At 34.4% G+C, this 23334-nt stretch overlaps 1 protein-coding gene across 1 annotated transcript in view; it reads left to right on the top strand.

The window, feature by feature from the left end:
• The window catches only part of LOC111143380 (collagen type XXIV alpha 1 chain), a 388577-nt gene that overhangs the window by 153552 nt on the left and 211691 nt on the right, over positions 1-23334 (top strand). Inside the window, exons 21-23 of the mRNA XM_022497083.1 lie at positions 18108-18161; positions 19810-19854; positions 22937-22990. Of these exons, the coding sequence (XP_022352791.1) occupies positions 18108-18161; positions 19810-19854; positions 22937-22990 (153 nt within the window). The remainder of the gene's footprint in view (positions 1-18107; positions 18162-19809; positions 19855-22936; positions 22991-23334) is intronic.

Raw genomic sequence — 23334 nt, 5'->3', positions numbered from 1 at the left:
GAATATTCTCAGTTGTAAATTTTCCCCTTTCGGCACTTTCAATATATCCTGCTACTCCTTTCAGACCACCAGAGTTTCTGCTGAAAAATTAGCTTGACAGTCTTAAAGCGTTTCCCTTGTTTGTGATTATTTATTTTTTATCTTGCTGCCTTTATTTATTCATTTATTTATTTAGACAGAGGGAATGTGTGTGAGCTGGGGGTAGTAGGGGCAGAGGGAGGGGAAGAGAGAGAAATACAGGGCTTGATCTCACAACTCTGAGACTATGACCTGAGCTGAAGTCAAGAGTTGAATGCTTAACCAATTAAGCCACCCAGGTGCCCTCTCTTACTGCCTTTAAGATTCTATCTTTAACTTTTGCCATTTTGATTATAATATTTTTAATTAAAATATGTTTGGTTTAGATATCTTTGGGTTCATTTTGTTGAGGACTCTTATTGCTTTCTGGACTTGGATGTCTGTTTCTTTCCCTATGTTAAGGAAGTTTTCAGTCATTATTTCTTCAAATAAGTTTTCTGTCCCTTTCTCTTTCTCTTCTCCTAATGTGAATATTAGTATGCTTGATGTTGTCTCATGGGTCCCTTGTTCTCATTTCTAAAAGATTTTTTCTCTTTTTGCTGTTCTAATTGGGCATTTCCACTATTTTTTTCATTCAGTTTGTTGATTCATTCTTCTGTATCAACTAATTTGCTATTGATTCTCCTCAGTATATTTTTATTTCAGTTATTGCATTCTTCAGCACTGATTTGTTCTTTCTTATATTTTTAATCTCTGTTGAAGTTTTCACTGTGTTTCTCTACTTTTCCAAGATTGATGAGTATCTTTATGACTATTACTTTGAACTCTTTATCAGATAAATTACTTATCTTCATTTCATTAGGGCTTATTTCCTAGTTTTTGACCTTGTTCTTTTGTTTGGGACATACTCCTCTGTTTCCTCTTTTTTTTTTTTTTTTTAACTTTCTGTATTTGTTTCCCTAAATTAGGTAGAACAGCTGCATCTCTTGGTCTTGAAGGAGTGACCTTGTGTAGAAAAATCCCCTTTATACACTAGATGTGCTTGGCAGCTTTGGCAAGCATGGGTTAGGAGGGTCTTTGGAGTTGTTGCACTGTGGCCATCTTAACAGGACACTAGAGCTTGAGTGGCCAGAGGCCAGGAGGGTTTCTGGGAATCTTGTGCAGGAGGCTGCTTTGTTTGGACAGATGGAGTAGGCACAGGCTAGTGGGGGAGGCCCAGGATGTGCTGTGCCAGTACCACGTTGGTGGGGTGGTATCTGGTGCAGGTTATACAGTCCCATAGCATGCCATGCTGGGGCTGACTTGATAGGATGGCTGGAGCTAATGCAGGCACAGGCTAGGGGTTCCCAGGCACATTACTAAGGTCCCTTTGGTGGGATGGCAGGATCAGGCAAAGGCTGCGGAATTCCAAAGCATACCATGCCAAGACTGTAGTAATAGCACAGCTGGAACTGTGTCACAGGTATGGGGGCCTTCAGCATGCTGTGCAGTGCCACCTTTTAAGGACAGCTGGAGCTGGTATGGGCCCAGAAACCAGGGTGAACTGGGATGGCCTCACCAGATCAGCTAGCGTACCTGTACCCTATTCTTTTCTGCACCATCAAGATGGAAGGATAATGTAAAAAATGGTGCTCACCAGCTCTTTTGATTTTGGTGAGAGTTCAACAGTTTTCTGCCCATTTGACAGTCATTCTAGGGTTACTAAATGGATTTCCTTTACTTACAGTCTAGTTTCCCTTTAAACCACTGCTCTTTCTCTTTGCCTCATTGTGGCAAATCTGTGTGTGAGTGGTATCTCTCCCTACTACAGGTTACCACATTGGGAGTGGCATTCCCATTGTTACCTTGCCTTTATCTGTCCTGCCCTTCTGTGTGTGGTCCTTTATCTTTTGTTGTATAGAAGGCTGTTTAATGAGCCTTCAGTTCTTCTCCAGAATTACTCTATATGTAGTTGTAAATTTGGTGTGTCCATGGGAGGAGGCGACTTCAGGGTCTTTTTATGCCATCATCTTGGATTATCTCTCCATAACAAAAATTTAAATATCCAGGTTTACCATGCAGACTCACGTAGAATGAACATTGTAAACAATGTATTGTTAATAAAGACATGAAAGGATGAAAAAGCCTGAAGTTTAGAGAATGGACAGGTTATGAAGTACAGTATTGCTGCTGTGGAAGGTGAGTGTGAGTATAGAGAAACTGAGAGGAGATGAAGCTGGAAAGGATATTAATAACTATTTGTTAGTGTGCTATAGTGTTAAGTACTATAACACTACAGTAAATGTCTTATGCACGTCTCACTTAATCTTCACAACAGCAATATGAGGTAAGTATTATCCTCACTTTAGATGGTTAAATTTTTGTCTCGCCATCGTATAACTATCAAGTGACTTAGCCAGAATTCTAACCCAGATATGATTTCAAAGTCTGAGTTCTTAACCACTTAGCTTTGGGATGAAACCATGGAAAACATTCACTACGATGCTAAAGTGTTTCCACTTTATCCAAGGGCATCATGAAATAATCGAAGATATTTAAGTAGTAAAGTGTCCTAGGTGATTTACATTTTAAAAATAATGCCTTTCAGCTCGGAGGATGGTTTAAATCAGAGGGAAACTTAAGGCAAGGAGATAAACTAGAAAAAGAAAAGAATTATAAGGATCTGAAATAGAACATTCAGGCAGCAAATATTTATTGACTACCTTTTGTATGACAGCCATTGTACTAGATGCTCAACCATCTACAAAGATGAAAATTGTTGATCCCTACTTTCAAAAAAACTTATAATCTAGAGAAAGATATGCAAGGAAACCTTTATAATGACCATATGAGTAATATACAATATGTAATACTGTGCAAGTAATGGGATAGGGAATTCAGATTATGCTTTGCAGAGAAGGTAGCCCATGAGTTGACATGACACATGCGTAGGACTTTGCATACAGACAAGGGAGATTTATGGAATTCAGGAAAAGGAAACTTATGAGAGGATGGAAGTACAGTATGTGGAACATACACTGAAAGTTATTCATTGTTTATATGATATTCAAACTTAACTGGGCATCCTGTATTTTATCTGATAACCCTATTAGCCACCTACAAACTTTCCATGTATACAACAGTGTTTTCTCCCTTCTTTTCTGTCTCCATAGAAGAAATACTCCTCTTCTTCCTCAGTATTCAAGTTCCACACATGTTTTGCATCAAAACTTCTCCTTTAACTTCTGAATAACCTCATGGCATAAATTATCACCTTTATACTGATCTCTCCCTTGAATCAAAATTTCCCCTTTGCCCTTAAAACCATTCTCACTGTTAATGTTGTAGTTTAGGCCATTTTTATTTTTTACCAGCATTAGTAATAATCCTTCATTTGTTCTTCTAGCCTCTAGTCTGGTATTTCTTCAAATCTGCTTCCAAGCTGCTGATGGAATAACGTTTGTAAAGTACAGCTCTTATCATGTCACTCTTATCCTTCTATCCTTCAGTGATCTCCACAACTTCCAGGTTAAGGCTTTTATTTTTTTACTTTTTACACAAGCTCTTTATGACCTACCCTCTCTCTTTAACTCTATTATCTATAGTCGCATCTACCAGCACTCTTCCAAAAGCACTACTCCAGCTGTTTAGAGTACCAAACCATGCCATTCTTGTTCAAATCTCAAAGCTTCCAGTGTGCTGTCCTTTTTGTCTGGTTATCTCTCTCCCTTCTTGTGCCCTGCTTCATCTAGCTAACACTTACACATCACATACTACATTGTCCAGGAAACTTTCCCTGTATCTTACAAGTCTGATCAAGATATCCTTTCTCTATATTCCTGAAAAAAAAAAAAATCTGTCAAGCAGCTACCTTCTTATATTGTAACTGCTGATTTCTTATCCCTCTATTAGACTATGAGCTTTTTGGAGAAGAGACTAATTGATTTTATAAACATCACAATAACCATAATAATATCCATAGCATAGAATAGGAATGCAGTAGATATTGGCTAAATAGATAATTCATTGAATAACTGTATTTAAAAGCTATTGTGGAAATAGAAACAATACAACTTGGTAATTTATTAAACAAAGATGATGGGGGAAAGGGAAGCCAAAGACAGGGAAGTCTCTTTTACTGAGACTGCAACTTGGGTAACTGATGTCACTGACTTAAATAGGGAACTTGGGAGGAGCAGGTTCGGAGGATGGGGAATATAAGAGATTTCATTCTGGGTATATTTAGTTTGAAGTACTGTTTGACATCAAGGTGGAAATAATCAATAAGTAGCAGTAAACCAAGCTTGAAAGTAGAAAAAGTAGCGTGAGGGGCTGTTGAGAGAGAACTGTAGTATAGAGTTGATAACTTCTGTAATGTTTAACCCTTTACCTGCTACATACTTGAACTTGATGGATATATAAACACCATTCACCCATTCATTTAGTATTTCATTTAATATATATTGTGTTTCTTTTATGTGTTCAGCCAAGCAGTAAATGTGAGATTATAAAGATTTCTAAATTGTGGTTCCTCCCCTGGATGAGGTAACAGTTTAGCAAAAGATCCAAAAACAAAACAAAACAAAAAACTACAAAATGTAAGAAATGCTATACAAAAGAGTTGGTGAGGTGTTATGAGAGCCTAGATAATAATTAAGGAAACAGATTCTGCTCTAGGAAATTGAAAATTACTTTAAGAGGAAATAATAATTAAACTTAATGTTTTCAAGAATGCATATCATAGTAGGTGAAGAACCAGGTAGTTTTCTAAATTCTTTTCAGTTTGGAAATTTTGTTTCGCTTCAAGTTTTGTCAAGAAAAATGTCAGAGAACTGAAAAAATCCAACTGCCCTCTTGATTAATATTACAACAGTGATCTTCAAAACTCCCTTCTCATTCCTTATTTTAGTCTTAGAATTATGTTGTTTAAGAGTGGGACAAAAACCCTGAAAACCAGACATTTTAATGAAAAACAGTAGTTGAATTTCCAGTGAGTAATAATCACTATGTGGATTCTTTATCTAAATTTATTCAGTAAACATGAACTTGAAGCCCCATCAGCAACAATGTTGTTAGACTAATTGATTGTTTATATATCACTAAATTTTAAGTAATATTTCAGAAAAGATGAAAAGGACCAGAAAATTTTAAAGGAAGAGGGATGTGAATTTGTCTTATAGTTTAAGAGGGGTCTGGTTATGTTTTTCTTCTTGGTGTTTCCTATTTTTATTGAAATTGTTTCTAGAAACAGAAGGGAAAGAAAGAGTCAAACATACTGACCCTATTAGCATGATGTATTTCGTTAGTAGTATATACTGTATCATGGAAGCATCTTAAAACTTCCTTTATTTTAATATACATATCTTGTTTGGAAAGTAAGGACAATATAAATTACTAAAGCTCCATTGAGGCTATTCAAGGTGGTCATCAAGACAATTCTGTGTACTCTATGTGAAATATATGGTTACCCTATTTGTAGACAAATTGAGTTCTTTCCAGAGGAATTTGGCACAGCTCTAAAGAAACCTTTTATTTTCTCTTCATTTTCTGCCAGTTGACTAAAAAAACCTCAAACTAAGTTTGGAAACTTTTGTTGATTATGATTCTACTGATTGCAAAAATGTGTGTATATGTATGTGTGTATATAGATACAAAACATTTAGCGAGCCTTTTTTAAGAGCTACCCAATTTGGCCGTCTGCTTTCAAGCATCCCACAGCATTAGAAAAACCACGTCCTTTGCTGCTTACTGTAGGAAGTGAGTATCCAATAAATATATTCTCTGTTCTCTAGTAAACAGAGGAATAATTTATTTATTGCTATATATGTGTTGTTACTTTGGCTATGGAATTAGCCAAAAAATAAAAATAGGCTGTTATTTTCATTGTATAACATCTCTGATAAGGTTTTAGAGAAAGCCTATTTGTGAAGTTTTGTTACACAATGTATGAAAATAACCTTCACACTGAAATATTAAAATATGTCATGTGATCATCTGTATAGAGGGGAGCTAACATGGTAAGAGGAAAATGCATAACTCTAAATAGTTTTCTAAGATCGCCTTGACCCCACCCTGAAGACTCATATTTAATATACTAAATCAAGGTTTCTGATATTATCATTTTATTCTCCAGACATCATTTAGTCAGCTAAGAAATACAAGTTTGTATAATGAACAATGTACTGTGTTAAACAATTACTTGAAAACAAGATTAAAACATGGTCTTCTGTCTGCTAGGAATTTGTAATTTTCTGAAAGCGTGAGATTTCCACATGTGAAAAGTTAAAAAAGCACAACTAGGCAGCACATAAGCGAACAATAAGGAGCTCAAAGGAAGGGGAAAGAATGACTAATATGACCATTTTTCTGAGAAACTTAGAAAAAAAATTAGGATTTTGAGTTGGATGGGTTGAATTTGGCCAGGCAGAGTCAAGGAATGAAAGTTTTTATATAACAGGTACAAAAATGAACACAGGGATGGAGGGCAAAAGGAAGCCCACTTGTCTTAAAAAAAAGTTAGGAGTCAGATTGTGACATATCTTAAATATAAAGCTAAGAAGTTTAAATACTAATAAGCCAATAAGCTCATAGAAGATCTTGTTTTGTTGTAGTGATAAAAACACATAACAAAATCTATTCTCTTAACAAATTTTTAAGTGTATAATACAATAATATTAACTATATGTATTAACTACAGTGAATCTCTAGACCATTTTTATCTTGCATGTCTGGAAGTCTGTACCCATTGAATAGCAACCCTGTATTTCCACCTCCCCCAACGTCTGGCAGCCATCATCCTACTTTCTGCTTCTATGACAGTGACTATTTTAGATACCTCATATATATATAATTATACATTATTTGTACTCCTGTGACTGGTTTATTTCCCTTAGTATAAGGTCTTCAGGGTTCATGATGTAGCACATGTTAGAATTTCCTTCTTTTTTAAGGCTAAATAACAGTCCTTTGCCCAATAGTCTAAATATCTGCATTTTCTTTATCCATTCATCCATCAATGTATGTTTAGGTTGTTTCCACCTATAGGTTATTGCGTAATGCTGCCTTGAACATGGGAATGCAGTTACTTCTTTGAGCTCCTGCTTTCATTTCTTTTAGATAAATCCCCAGAAGTGGGATGGCTAGAACATATGGTAGTTCTGTTTTTAATTTTTGGAGGATCTCCACACAGTTTTCCATAGTGGCTGCACTGTTTTACATTCCCATCAACAGTGCATAAGAGTTCCAGTTTTTCTACATCCTTTCAACATTTATTTTCTTTTTGTTTGTTTACAGTAGTCATTCTAACAGGTATGATATCTCTTTGTGGCTTTGATCTGCATTTTCCTCATGATTAGTGATGAACATTTTTACATACACTTGGTCATTTGTATGTTTTATTTGGACAAATTTCTCTTAAAGTCCTTTGGCCATTATTTAAATTGGATTATTTGGTTTTTGCTGTTGGGTTGTAGGAGTTCCTTATATATTTTAGATATTAAACACTTACCAGATTTATGGTTAACACGTATTTTCTCCTCTTCTGTAAACTGCCTCTTCACTATGTTGATGGTTTTCTTTCTGTGCAGAAGTATTTACCAGGCTATTTTTGCTTTTGTTGTCTTTCTTTTGTGTGAAGTCTAAAAAAACATTCTAAGACCAATGTAGTAGAGCTTTCTGCCTATGGTTTCAGGTCTTTTATTTAATTCTTTAACCCATTTTGAGTTGATTCACAGGTATGGTGTAAGAGAAGGGTCAGATTTTGCATATCCAGCTTTCCTATCACCACTTGTGGAAGAGGCTTTTTCCCACTGTATAGACTCAGCATTCTTGTCAAAGACTGATCATATGTGTGTGATTTTATTTCTGAGTATTCTGTTCTGTTTTATTGGCCCTTATATCTGTTTTTATGTTGGTATCAAACTTTTATTAATAACATTTTAGTATATTTTGAAGTCAAGAGATGTGAGACCTCCAGCAATCTTTTTTCTTAAGATTCTTTTGGCTCTTCACGGTCCTTTGTGGAGGACATATGAATGTCCATATGAATAATAGAATTATTTTTCCTATATTTGCCATTTAGTTCTTGCCAGGGATTGCATTGAATCTGTAGATTGCTTTTGGTAGTATGAATGTTTTAACAGTATTAAGTCTTCTAGTCCAAGAACATGATATATCTTTACACTAATTGTGTCATCTTTAATTTCTGTCAGCAGTGTTTTGTAATTTTCAGTGTATAAGTCTTTCACTTCCTTGGTTAAGTTTATTCCTAAGTATTTTATTATTTGTGATGCTGTCATAAATGGGATTTTTATCTTAATTTCCTTTTCAATTTGTTTTTTTGTCAGTGTATACAAATGCAGCTAATTTTTGTATGTTGAATTCATATTCTACAACTTTGTTGAATTCATTTATTAGTTCTAACAATATGTTGGTAACATCTTTAGGATCTTCTACATACAAGATGATGTCAACTGTGAACAGAAATTTTACTTTTTCCTTTCCTTCTTGGGTACATTTTTTTTTCTTGATTAATTGCCCTATCTAGGACTTCTAATACTGTGTTGGATGGAAGTGGTAGGAATAAGCATTCTTGCCTTGCTTCTAATCTTAGAGAAAAGCTTTCAGTTTTCCACTCTTGAGTATAATATCAACTGTGGACCTTTATTAAGTTGAGGTAATCCCCTCCTATTTTTGGTTTGTGGAGTGTTTTACCATGAAAGGGTATTAAATTTTGTCAAATGCTTTTTCTGCATCTATTGACATGACTATGTTATTTTTATCTTTTATTCTGTTAGTGTGGCGGATCACATTGATTGATTTTCATATATAAACAATTCTTATATCCCAGGGATGAATCCCATTTGGTTATGGTATATGGTATATGGTTCTTTAATGTGCTGTCGGATTCATTTTGCTAGCATTTTTTTGAGGATTTTACACCAATATTCACTGAAGAATTTGGCAGGTAATTTTCTTTTCTTGTAGTGTCTTTGTCTGGCTTTGGTATCAGAGTAATGCTGGCTTCATAAAATGAGTTTGAATGTGTTCCCTTCTCTTCAGCTTTTTTAAAGAGTTTGAAAAGGATTTAAATTAATTCTTTTTAAAATATGTGTGGTAGAATTCCCCAGTAAAGTCATTGAGTTCTGTGCTTTTCCTGTTTGGGAGGTTTTTTATTACTGATTCAATTTCCTCATTAGAGATCTGTTAGATTTTATATTTCTTCATGATTCAGTTTTGTTAGGGTATGTGTTTTTAGGAATTTTATCTTCTATCTTTTGTCTTCTAGGTTAACCAAAATGTTGGTATGCAGTTGTTCATATTAGTATCTTAAGGTCCTCTTTCATTTTTTATTTTATTTAGGTCTTGTCTTTTTGTTAGTCTAGCTGAAGGTTTGTCAATTTTGTTGATTTTTTTTTTTAGTTTTGTTGATTTTTATTTCTACTGTTTTCCTATCCTCTATTCACTTATTTCTGCTCTAATTTTTATTACTTCCTTCTACCTCTTAACTTTGGGTTTACTTTGTTCTTTTTCTGGTTTCCTGAGGTATAGAGTTAGGTAGCTTACTTGAGATCTTTCTTCTTTTTTTAATGTAGTTGTTTACCATTTTAAAATTCCCTCTTAGTACTATTTTTATTTTTATTTTATCCCACAAATTGAGGAATATTGTGTTCTCATTCTCATTTGTCCCAAGATATTTTCTAATTTCTCTTTTGATTTCATCTTTGACCTATTGGTTCTTCAGGAGTATGTTGTTTAATTTCCCCTTATTTGTGACTTTTTCAGTTTTCCTCTGCTATTGATTTCTAGTTTCATTCCACTAAGGTTAGAAAGGATAGTTGGTATAATTTCAATTTTAATTTTATTAAATTTGTTAAGACTTGTTTTGTGACCTAAAATATGATCTATGTAATCTGTACTGGCAAATGTTCCATATGTGCTTAAAAAGAAAGTGTATTCTGCTATTTTGAGTGGAATGATCTTTATATGTTTATTAGGTCCATTTGATTTTAGTGTTGTTCAAGTCTTCTGTTCCTTTGTTAACCTTCTATCTGGTTGTTCTATCAGTCATTGAAAATAGGGCATTGGAATCTCTTGCATTTATTGTGTTTCTCTCTCTTTCTTCCTTCACTTCAGTCAATAATTGTTTCATGTATCTTATATTGGGTGCTTATTTATTTATAACTGTTATGTCTTTCTGGCAAGTTGACCCATTTGTCATTAGTTAATGTCTTTCTTTGTCTCTTATAACGTTTTTTTACTTAGTCTGTTTTGTTTGATGTAAGTATAGCCACACCTGCTTTCTTTTGGTTATCATTTGCATGGGATGTCTTTTTTCATGTTTCACTTTCATCTGACATATATCATTAAATCCAAATTGTGTCTGTTGTAGATATCATATAGTTTTATCTTTTTAAAATCCATTCAGCCACTCTGTCTTTTGATTGTACCCTTTAATCCATTTACATTTAAAGTGATTACAAATAAGGAAAGACTTACTAGTGTCATTTTGTTAATTGCAATTGTTTTATGTCTATAGCTTCTTTATTCTGGTTTTCTCTTCCTGTCTTCAGTTGTGTTTCGTTGAATTTTTATTATGATATGCTTTGATTCCTTTCTTGTTTTCTTTTGTGTATCTTTTATAGATACTTTCTTCGTGGTTACAGTGGAACTTACATAAAACCTCTTTTAATTATAGCAATCTATTTTAAGCTGATTACAGCTTAACTCCGGTTATATACAAAAACTCTACTCTTTTACTCTATGGAAGATTTTGAGAGGGATGAGATGATGAAACATATTTTTGGAGAATAACAATAGCAAATTATAAATATGAATGTGGTGAATATATAGGATAGATAAGTGCAATGTCAGTTAAAGACTGTTAGAAACACCATAAGGAAAAGAAAACTAATATTTATTGAGTCCCTGTTATATTCAAGGTACCTTTTTCTTTCTTGCAATAACTTTATGATGATGATGGTAACATGATTCTACAGATAAGGAAACTCGGGCTATAGCCCTAGGAATCTTCAGAGCTGGAATTCGAGCCCAGACTCGACTTCAGATTCTATATATGTCAAATTAAAAAAAAAAAAAGAATTTGTGTATTTAACATGACAAATATGAAACATGCACATAATTTAAACAATGATAATAAAACAAACTATATTAAGAAATGAACCATTACAAGCTTCTTGAGTATCCCTCACTAATCATGTCTGCCTCTTTCCATCTTGCATTTATAGATAACCACTCTCTTGTTTTTGCCATACTTTTACCATCTGTGTTTACACTCTCACGATAAAAATCCTGACCCTCCCAGAAAAGATTTTGTTCTTTCATGTAAGTTCCCATTATACTTTGCTTCTGCTTCTACTTCTATCACAACTCTTTTTTTTTTCTATCACAACTCTTATTTACTAATTTTTATTTTAAAGCATCATCATCCTTAGGAAATTATGAATTCATTGGGAATAGGAACTGTGTTTTGTCTTTGTATACTCAGGGCCTAATGTTGTGCTGTTTATTGGACCTAATGCAGAGTGGAAAATTAATAAATGTTGGATTTAAAAAAATGAATGAACAATGAATTAAATAATTAAGCATTAGGGGTCTTGTGATAGAATGGAAATATCACAACATGCTGATCCCATACCTTAAGTCAGTCTAAATATTTAAAATGTATCACTTAGAAATCTAGAAGAGTATTTTGGATATTAAAGAGTTAGAAATCCTTTTACCAGTTAGAATCCTTTTACAGAATTCTTTCAGTTGTAAGTAATGAAAACCAATTTAAATGTGATTATATAAATATGAGAAAAGTTTAGGAATTCAAACAACTAAATACAGGACCACAAACAATATCATTAGAATCCAATTACTCCTGCTCTTTTCATTTGTTAATTTATGGATTACATTCCCGGGCTCTCTCTACTTCATGGTTTCCCACTCTTTAGGTTTATACCATCCTTAATGCTACTTCCAGCTGTTCCACTGTAGTCTAAAATTTCCTTTAGTTAGACTGAGTTGGGTTTCTGGCTCATTACTGAACCAATCACTGTTTCTAGGGTGTAGAATATGCTGACTGACTTACACATGTCACATGTCAACCCTCGAATTTAGTCAGGGGTGGACTCACCTCCCCTCAATCATGTGGGCTGAGTGAGGAGAAAGTGTCTCCCTAAGTAAAATTAGGATGCTATAAAGAACTTCTTAAACTCAACACCCAAAAATAATCACGTCAAGAAAAAAGGGCAGAAGACATGAACAGACACTTCTCCAAAGACCTAGAAATGGCTAACAGACACATGGAAAAATGTTCATCATCATTAGCCATCAGGGATATTCAAATCAAAACCACATTGAGATACCACCTTATACCAGTTAGAATGGCAAAAATTGACAGGGCAAGAAACAACAAATGTTGGAGAGGTTGTGGATAAAGGGGAACCATCTTACACTGTTGGTGGGAATGCAAGTTTGTACAGCCACTTTGGAAAGTGTGGAGCTTCCTCAAAAAGTTAAAAATAGAGCTACCTTATGACCCACGGCACTACTACCAAAGATGCAGATGTAGTGAAAAGAAGGGCCACATGCTCCCCAATGCTTATATCAGCAATGTCCATAATAGCCAAACTGTGGAAAGAGCCAAGATGGTCTTCAACAGATGAATGGTCAAAGATTTGGTCCAACTGGGGAAGGTATGTGCTATGGTGAGTGCTGTGAAGTGTGTAAACCTGGCAACTCACAGACCTGTACCCCTGGGGCTAATAATACATTATATGTTAATAAAAAATTAAAAAAAAAAGATATGGTCCATATATACAATGGAATATTACTCAGCCATCAGAAAGGATGAATACCCGACTTTTGCATTAACATAGATGGAACTGGAGGAGATTATGCTAAATGAAATAAGTCAAGCAGAGTAAGTCAATTATGATATGATTTCACTTATTTGTGGAACATAAGGAATAGCATGGAAGACATTAGGAGAAGGAAGGGAAAAATGAAGGGGAAGTCAGAGGGGGACACAAACCATGAGAGAGTATGGACTCCAAGAAACAAACTGAGGGTTTCAGAGAGAAGGGTTAGTTCAGTGATGGGTATTAAGGAGGGCACATATTGCAGGGAGCACTGGGTGTTATATGCAAGCAATGAATCATGGAACACTACATCAAAAACTAATGATATACTGTATGGTGACTAACATAACAAACAAACAAATAAATAAGACCTAAATTGTAAAAAAATAAAAAGTAAACAGACGAACATAAGGGAAATGGAAGGAAAAATAAGATAAAACCAGAAAAAAAATTAGGAGTCTTTTGAGAATGTAACTGGACTTGCATCAAACAACATACACCCATTTCAATAATCTAATCCATCTCTTCCAATAAAAAAATAAGATAGCTGCACAAAAATGTTATTGCCTAAAGTCATATAGTTTCTTAAATGGTGCTCTATACATAAGCTTGTGCTAATGTATTATAGACTGTAAACTGACCAAGAGTGCTTGCTTTGGCAGCACATATACAAACTGACCAAGAGCTTTTCATTTTTTTGATTATATTAGAACATAGCAATGATAAAACAAGGTATAATATGAAGACAAGATTCTTGTGCAGTTTATCACTCTGCTGCATTTCAGAACTAAAGATTAAACCCACCTGGATAGAGTCACTATTAGCATAGTTATTTACTACACTTAAAAATTAGATAAAATCTTTTAATGGTTTTAGAATCACTAAAAACAATAATGCAAAAGATAGTTTTTAGAAGAGATTTACTTAAAGCTTTGCAGACATATTGTATAGTTAGGGAAACAGAACTGAATAAGAAAAATGTCACCATTTTATGGATGGAGAGAGAAAGAGTTTCCAAGACCAGCAAGGCTTAAAAGACTATGCAAACACCAAGCCGACACTGCAGGAAATATTAAGGGGGGTTCTATAAAAGAGGAAAAATCCTAAGAATAGCATTGAACAGAAATATAGAGACAATCTACAGAAAGAAAGACTTCAAAGGTAACACGATGTCAATAAAAACATATCTATCAATAATCACTCTCAATGTGAATCGCCTAAATGCGCCCATAAAATGATACAGGGTTGCAGACTGGATAAAACGACAGGACCCATCCATATGTTGTCTACAAGAGACCCATTTTGAACCTAAAGATACACCCAGACTGAAAGTGAAGGGATGGAGAAGCATCTTTCATGCCAATGGGTCTCAAAAGAAGGCTGGGGTAGCGATTCTCATATCAGATAAATTAGATTTTAAACTAAAGACTGTAGTCAGAGATACAGAAGGACACTACATAATTCTTAAAGGGACGATCCACCAAGATGATCTAACAATTGTAAATATCTACACCCCCAATATGGGAGCAGCCAATTACATAAGAAAACTATTAAGATAAAGAGTCATATTGATATGAATACATTAATAGTAGGAGATCTTAATATGCCTCTCTCAGAAATAGACAGATCATCGAAGCAGAAAATCAATAAAGAAATAAGAGCATTGAATGACACATTGGGCCAGATGGACCTCATAGACATATACAGAACATTCCACCCTAATTCAACAGAATACTCATTCTTCTCAAGTGCACATGGAACCTTCTCAAGAATAGACACATACTGGGTGACAAATCAGGACTCATCCGATACCAAAAGACTGAGAGTATTCCCTGCATATTCTCAGATCACAATGCTTTGAAACTGGAGCTCAATCACAAGGAAAAGTTCGGAGGGAACTCAAACACCTGGAAGCTAAAGACCACCTTGCTTAAGAATGCTTGGATCAACCAGGAGATCAAAGAAGAACTTAAACAATTAATGGAAACCAATGAGAATGAAGACACTTCGGTCCAAAACTTATGGGATACAGCAAAGGTGGTCCTAAGAGGGAAATACATAGCCATCCAAGCCTCCCTCAAAAAAAACTGAAAAATCCAGAATACACCAGCTGTCTCTACACCTTAAAGAACTGGAGAATCAACAACAAATCAAACCAACTCCACACATAAGAAGGGAAATAATCAAGATTAGAGCAGAGATCAATGAGGTAGAAACCAGAGATACAGTAGAACGTGTCAATGAAACTAGAAGCTGGTTTTTTGAAAGAATCAATAAGATCGATAAACCATTGGCCACACTAATCCAAAAGAAAAGAGAGAAAGCCCAAATTAATAAAATTACGAATGAAAAGGGAGAGATCACAACTAACACCAAGGAAGTAGAAACAATCATCAGAAGTTATTATCAACAGTTATATGCCAATAAGCTAAGCAACCTAGATGAAATGGATGCATTCCTGGAAAACTGTAAACTCCCAAAATTGAACCAGGAAGAAATTGACAACCTGAATAGACTGATATCTAGTAACGAGATTGAAGCAGTGATCAAAAACCTCCCAAAAAAGAGCCCAGGACCTGATGGATTCCCTGGGGAATTCTACCAAGCTTTCAAAGAAGTAATAACACCTATTCTCCTGAAGCTGTTTCAAAAAATTGAAACAGAAGGAAAACTTCCAGACTCTTTCTATGAAGCCAGCTTTACCCTGATCCCCAAACCAGGCAAAGACCCTACCAAAAAGGAGAATTTCAGACCAATATCCCTGATGAATATGGATGCTAAGATTCTCAACAAGATCCTAGCAAACAGGATCCAACAGCACATTAAAAAGATTATCCACCAAGACCAGGTGGGATTCATTCCTGGGCTACAAGGATGGTTCAACATTCGCAAATCAATCAATGTGATAGAACAAATTAATAAGAGAAGAGAGAAGAACCACATGGTCCTCTCAATTGATGCAGAAAAAGCATTTAACAAAATCCAGCATCTGTTCCTGATTAAAATGCTTCAAAGTATAGGGATAGAGGGAACATTCCTGAAGTTCATCAAATCTATCTGTGAAAGACCCACAGCAAATATCATCCTCAATGGGAAAAAGCTTGCATCCTTCCCATTGAGATCAGGAACACGACAAGGATGTCCATTCTTGCCACTGTTGTTCAACATAGTACTAGAAGTCCTAGCAACAGCAGTCAGACAACAAAGAGAAATAAAATGTATCCAAATTGGCAATGAAGAAGTAAACTCTCTCTCTTCACAGATGACATGATTCTTTATATGGAAAACCCAAAAGACTCCACCCCCCAAACTACTAGAACTCATACAGCAATTCAGTAACATGGCAGGATACAAAGTCAATGTACAGAAATCAGTGGCTTTCTTATACATTAACAGTGAAAATACAGAAAGGGAAATTAGAGAATTGATTCCATTTACTATAGCACCAAGAACCATAAGATACCTGGGAATAAACCTAACCAAAGAGGTAAAGGATCTGTACTTGAGAAACTACAGAACACTCATAAAAGAAATTGAAGAAGACACAAAAAGATGGAAGACCATCTGCACAGCAAAAGAAACAGTCAACAAAACGAAGAGGCAACCCACGGAATGGGAGAAGATATTTGCAAATGACAGTACAGACAAAAGATTGATATCCAGGATCTATAAAGAACTCCTCAAACTCAACACACACAAAACAGACAATCATATCAAAAAATGGGCAGAAGATATGAACAGACACTTCTCCAATGAAGACATACAAATGGCTATCAGACACATGAAAAAATGTTCATCATCACTAGCCATCAGGGAGATTCAAATTAAAACCACATTGAGATACCACCTTACACCAGTTAGAATGGCCAAAATTAGCAAGACAGGAAACAACATGTGTTGGAGAGGATGTGGAGAAAGGGGAACCCTCTTACACTGTTGGTGGGAATGCAAGTTGGTGTAGCCACTTTGGAGAACAGTGTGGAGATTCCTCAAGAAATTAACAATAGAGCTTTCCTATGACCCTGCAATTGCACTACAGGGTATTACCCCAAAGATACAGATGTAGTGAAAAGAAGGGCCATCTGTACCCCAGTGTTTATAGCAGCAATGGCCATGGTCGCCAAACTGTGGAAAAAACCAAGATGCCCTTCAATGGACGAATGGATAAGGAAGATGTGGTCCGTATATACTATGGAGTATTATGCCTCCATCAGAAAGGATGAATACCCAACTTTTGTAGCAACATGAACAGGACTGGAAGAGATTATGCTGAGTGAAATAAGTCAAGCAGAGAGAGTCAACTATCATATGGTTTCACTTATTTGTGGAGCATAACAAATAGCATGGAGGACTGGGGAGATGGAGAGGAGAAGGGAGTTGAAGGAAATTGGAAGGGGAGGTGAACCATGAGAGACTATGGACTGTGAAAAACAATCTTGAGGGTTTTGAAGGGGTGGGGGGTGGGAGGTTGGGGGAACCAGGTGGTGGGTATTAGGGAGGGCACAGATTGCATGGAGCACTGGGTGTGGTGCAAAAACAATGAATACTGTTACGCTGAAAAGAAATAAAAAATTTTTTTAAAATGTCACCATTTTAAATAGATACTGTAGGGTGTTTTCTGAAATAGATATTTTTAAAGGACATTAATGAATTTTTATTCAGAGAGCATTTGATTTTTAACAACATTGATTTTGATTTTGATTAACAAAAGTTTTTTAATTGTGAAATTCCTAATCACATTCAGATTGTTACTTTCTTCTGCAGATTATCCTCTTTTTTACCAGCTTGTATTAAGAAGGGAAATAAGCTGAGGAACATGTAGTGAGAATAATGGGCCCTGGATTCTGCTAGTCTCTTAATAGATATTAAAATAGTGCATATCTCTTCCATCTGTTTTTAGACTTGTGGATACTCTATTATATATTTATTGTACTAGTATCAAATTAACAATTGTACTCATTGCTTGAAATTTAGAACTACTTTTTCTGAGTGTCTGGTTGAAGAGTAACATACTGAGCACATTATTTGAACACCAGCATGCTTAAAAAAATAAGTTTATCCTACCTCTCCCAGTTTTTTGGATGCCCTATAGTTTTCTGCTCACCTACCCTCTGACTTCATTTTGATAACTTAATAATGGGAAAAGAATGGTACCAAATTGTATTATCATCTCAGATTCATGCTGATTGAAAAATATTAGTTGAGCTGAAGTTTTTATTATTTGTGCTTATTTTGCTTTTATAGGGACTCCTTGGAAATAGAGGACCTCCTGGACCTCCTGGTCTCAAAGGACTTCAGGTATGGAAGGAATAAATATCCAGACAGCAATTGCTTCAGTTCCAATTTTCCCTTTTTTACTTTTTGTTTAAAGAAAAACATTGTTTTAATATGGACAGTTCTTGCCACCGAGGATTTCAAGTTACTGACCACTTTATATTGGCAGTTATGGAGTGAGATTTGGAATGTTTTCAGGGTTGTGAACTTGTTAAGTAATTTAGTCACTGATCTCCATGGAATATCTGAAGAATATGAGCTAGAATCTCACTCATATGTACTAGAATATAGTTACTATTTGTATCTGTTTTATATTTGTGATCTAGTAAATTTTATTTTAATTGAATTGTGAATTGAGCAAAAATGTTTACTGATCAAATAAATGAAATAGAATACATGATACTAAATAGGTCTATGGATGCTCTTCAGATATGGTAACATCAACTTTTTATTTAAAGGTGAAAAGTCAGTATGTTTTAGAAAATATGTCAATACCTGTAATAAAAACATTGATTACTTTTTAATTTTCTTAGAGAATAATATATAAAAGTTTTTTTTTTATGTTTCTCTATTCTCTATCCACTCATACATTTTTTTGATCCTTAGAAGAATGAACAAGATTTTTACATTTTTACAACATTATAACTGGCTTCACCCCAAGAATACTGGACCTATAAGTTAGTCAAGAAGTAGCTCTAGATATTAACTCCATTCAGTAGGATCCAATATACTGTTGTATATTGTTGAAAACAGAACTAAGACTCAAAACCATATGTATTGAATGAATAAAGTATTGAAATATGCCAAGAGCAAACATGTCCTGTACCAATAGCTTTTTAATATACCAATGTATATTGATTTCCATCTATTAAGAACTTAATTGATTTTCTCTCTGTATGGGAGAGATATTGAGCCCAAGAAAGTAAAGGTAATCCTTAATTTATGATTCCTAATCTTTGTTAGGTTTTCAATGCGCATTTTCCTGATGACTAGGGATACTGAGCATATTTTCATATATCTGTTGGCCATCTGTATGTCATTTTTGGAAAAATGTATATTCAGGTCCTCATTTTTAATTGGATTATTTGGGCTTTTGGTGTTGAGTTGTTTAAGTCCTTCATATATTTTAGATATTAAGCCTGTTACAAATATCCTGATTTTGTGATAGATATCCTAATTACTTTCACTCTTATTAATTCTCAACTTTCTATGTATAACTTTTATGATCTACCAATTTAAAAACAAATAGTGCCCTTTAGAGTAGATGTGGAGTTATCACTCCAAATATTAAAACGTTATGGGATGACAGAGTAAAATACAAGAAAGTTGGGGTGCCTGGGTGGGTTGGTGGGTTAAACATCTGACTTGGGCTCAACTTATGATATCAGGGTCCTGGGATCCAGCCCCACTTCCAACTCCCCACTCAGCGGGGAGTCTGTTTCTCCCTCTGCCCCTCCCCCCCATATCCCCACTCTTGCTTGATCTCTCTTTTTTTCTCTCTCTCAAATAAATAAAATCTTTAAGAAAATGAAATACAAGAAAGTCACGGCATTATTTTCATCACATCTCAGTTTCAGATTTCAGAATAAATAGAATAAGGGTTTACCTTTTTAAATACTTATTTCAGGCCATGATATGTTCTGATTTTTTTTTTTTTTTTTTTTTTTTTAAGGGAGAAGAAGGACCAATTGGACCCTTTGGAGAACTGGGGCCAAGAGTAGGTATCATACAAATACTTTTGAAAAAGTGCTTCTCTTAAAATAACTGTTATGTGAATGTCTTTTAATAGCACCAAATTTTAAGTTATAATAAAGGACAAAAAACACTATAACCATATAATCCCTCTAAATAATATAAGCCTATAACTGGAATTTCCCAGCAATATTTTAAATGATAGGCCTACAGTATATCTGCTTGTTCCTTCAGTAGTTTTATGGTCTTAGTAATTTGTGCTAATTATAAAGTTTCTCAAAAAGTAATAGAAAGTGAAATACTGTAGCCATTCTAGTGATATTCTGGGAACTTCTGTTTTCCAAGCATGCCAGTAAAATTATGGAACCTAAAGAAGATGTATTTTTCTGTCAACTTTCTCTTCAGATAATATTGTGCGGTAATACATGAATTACCTATTTTCAAGTTCTGAAAATTAGCTCTTTAAGAATTTGGGCATGCATGACCAAAGAATACATTATTATGAAATAATTAAGGTGTGTGTATCTCATTTATTTTAAGAGGGATCATTAGACTCACATGAAATACATCTCATTCTTTTTTCTAGAGAACATCATAACATGCAGATTCTTCAAACATTTTTACATTTAAGGAGACAATAAATCTTTCCTTTGCACCTTTACCTCACTAGTACATATACTACACTATCCCACTGAAAGAAAAAGGAGAATTTTTATTTCATTTTTATGTGAAGTGAGTTATGTAACAGAAAGATTATTATTAATTTGAGCCCAGGATAATTGACCTCATTTAAAACTTAGTTCTCTAGAAAACAGGAAAACCACAGTTGCCTCTTATCAACTCAGTCTTAATAGGTATTACTATTGTTCTACTGTTGTTTGAAGATAAATTTAAACCTAGTATTCCTCGAAGTATGTCACGTGAATCATTTTTAATCCTGAAAACAACCCTGCAGGATATTGTCCACATTTTTAAAATATTAAAATAAGGCCTCACTATTACATGCTCAAACATAACCTGCTCAGGATAAACCTAATATGGCAGAACTTAAACAGGACTGAAAGTGATGACTTCAGCACTAATGCCCTGAACTCCTTGACTTCAAATAGAATTTAAATGTGCTGATACAGATTCCAGTGAGATTCCTTTCATAATGTGATATAATGTATAACTATTTATTAATATACTGTAATGCTTGAGTATTACATTATTTGAGATAAAAGAAGTATTCACACTAAGGCTTTTTATAAAACAATGTGAATTAAGTGTATTATTTTAAAGTTCTGTAAATATCATAGATCTAATAATTTAAACTCTTCATTACATTTCTTCACCTATCTCTGATTAGAGAGCAATTGATATTCAGCAATAATAGGATGATTTTTGGTCCTTTGTTTTACTTTGCGCTTGGTAGAAAACCACTAGACAATTCCAAGCAAGGCAGAGGTAAAAATTAGAATAATTTTTTTGATAGAAGTACTAAATATAATTTTTAAGTTCCCAAAGTTTTTATATGTAGTCAAAATACAATAAAAGCTGGAGGATTGTTTTGTTTTGTTTTGTTTTGTTTAAGAAAGAAAAATAGGAGTATTTGTTAATGGATAGAAATAATAAAATCCAAATCTATAATACGTGATAGGTATTATAAATTAGTATTCTATTTAGCAATTGCCCCCCCACACACTTTTTTTTCTCTCAGATTGAATTTGTCACATACATTGATTGAGGCATAGTGATCTTCTTAATATAATTTTGTATATTAGATATGAGTTGTTTGATAATAGGAATCACATACTATGGATTGATCTACCAAGTATCTGGGATTTTGATTTCCTCTCCTTCAGTGATCGTATTCTCTACTCTTTAGTACTGCTGGAGTCATAACCTTTACTTTGTCATTGCCAATAATAGTAGCTTCTCCTTATATGCAGTTTCAGTCTTCTTACCCCCAAACATAATCTCCTTTCTTTCTAGTGCCTTCTATCTTGTAACCAATCCAATAGTCCCAGTAGGAATTTTAATTCATTGATCCGATTGCCTTTCCATTATTCCTATTTTCCTCAGAGACCTCACATCCCTCTGCATCATGCTTAAAACACTAAATTATCCCTTTGATTGCATTCTGATTCTAGTCCCATACTCATTCACTTTTTAAAAAAGATTTTATTTATTTATTTGAGAGAGCATGTGCATAAGTTTGGGAGGGACAGAGGGAGAAGCGGACTCCTTGCTGAGCAGGGAGCCTGATCCGAGGCTCCATCCTAGGACCTTGAGATCATGACCTGAACTGAAGGCAGATGCTTAGCTCCCCAGGCGCCCCTCCATACTCCTTTACTTTTAATTTCCTAATTATTATTTTATACTTTCTCTCTTCTTAACTCCACTCGTTTTTCTCTGATTTTCATTCTTAGCCCATTACTTTGCATCCCAGTTCCCTGAGAAAATTGAAGTTTTCAGAGAACTTCTGCAAGTTTCTACTATTGCTTCTATCTACCTATCTATACCATTTACTTGGCCTTCCCTCTTGTTATTGTGAATAAACGGGCCATTTTTCTAGCTAGGTCAAACTTCCACTTGTTTACTGTATATCTTATCCTTTTGTCTACTGAAAAACATTGACTCAGCTATTTCCCACTTTCATCTGCATCTTAATTTCAGTCTTTGTAATGGATCAATCCTATCAGCAAAGAAAGATGCTATTATTTTCAGTGAGGTCTTCCTTGGCAATTTCATAAAAAATTTGAACAAAACTCCTGAAACAGTTTATATCTCCCTTCCTTGCTTAATTCTATGTCCTTCACATTTACCACTACCTAACATGCTACATATTTTACTTATTTTATTAAATGGTATCCTCATTAGAATGTAAGCTCTGAGAAGGCAGGTATGATTAGTGCATTCCTCAATCCCCAACCCCTAGAACTGTGTAGGGCACATAGTAGACAGTTAAAGACTGTAGAATGAATACTAATGGGTATGCTGAAATACATTTATCAAGTGTTTTATCTCATAGAATGGTCTGAATTTCGTAAATGTTTGGAAATTTCCAAAAATGAAAATCATTAAACATACCTCTTTTTTTTTTTTTTTCCCCTGTTCTCTTCTAGGGAAAACCAGGTCAAAAGGGTTTTGCAGGTGAACCAGGACCAGAAGGCTTAAAGGTAAAGTAGCTCACTTATTAGGAGTCATAAAGTACAGTTTTCAAAAAGATAAAATTATGGCTTTCATAAAAATATAAAATGAACATCTAAGATTTTGTCAACTTATTAATAGGGAACCAGTGATATGTTAAAACTGACTCAAATAACATTTGAAAAGTTATATATCTTTATATCTACATCTACATATATATCTTTATATCTATATCTCCATCTATATATGTGTGTTTGTAAATATCTATAATGTGACTGTGTTTATATCTATATCTTTATTTGGATAGATATGCAGTTTAATAAAGAATTGCTAAATTTGTGGTGAGATATAAAATAAACCACAATTCTGGGTG

The sequence above is a fragment of the Enhydra lutris genome, unplaced genomic scaffold, assembly GCF_002288905.1.
Source record: "Enhydra lutris kenyoni isolate GAN:26980312 unplaced genomic scaffold, ASM228890v2 scaffoldscaffold9, whole genome shotgun sequence".
NCBI lineage: Eukaryota > Metazoa > Chordata > Mammalia > Carnivora > Mustelidae > Enhydra > Enhydra lutris.
This window is presented reverse-complemented; position numbering and strand designations above follow the sequence as displayed.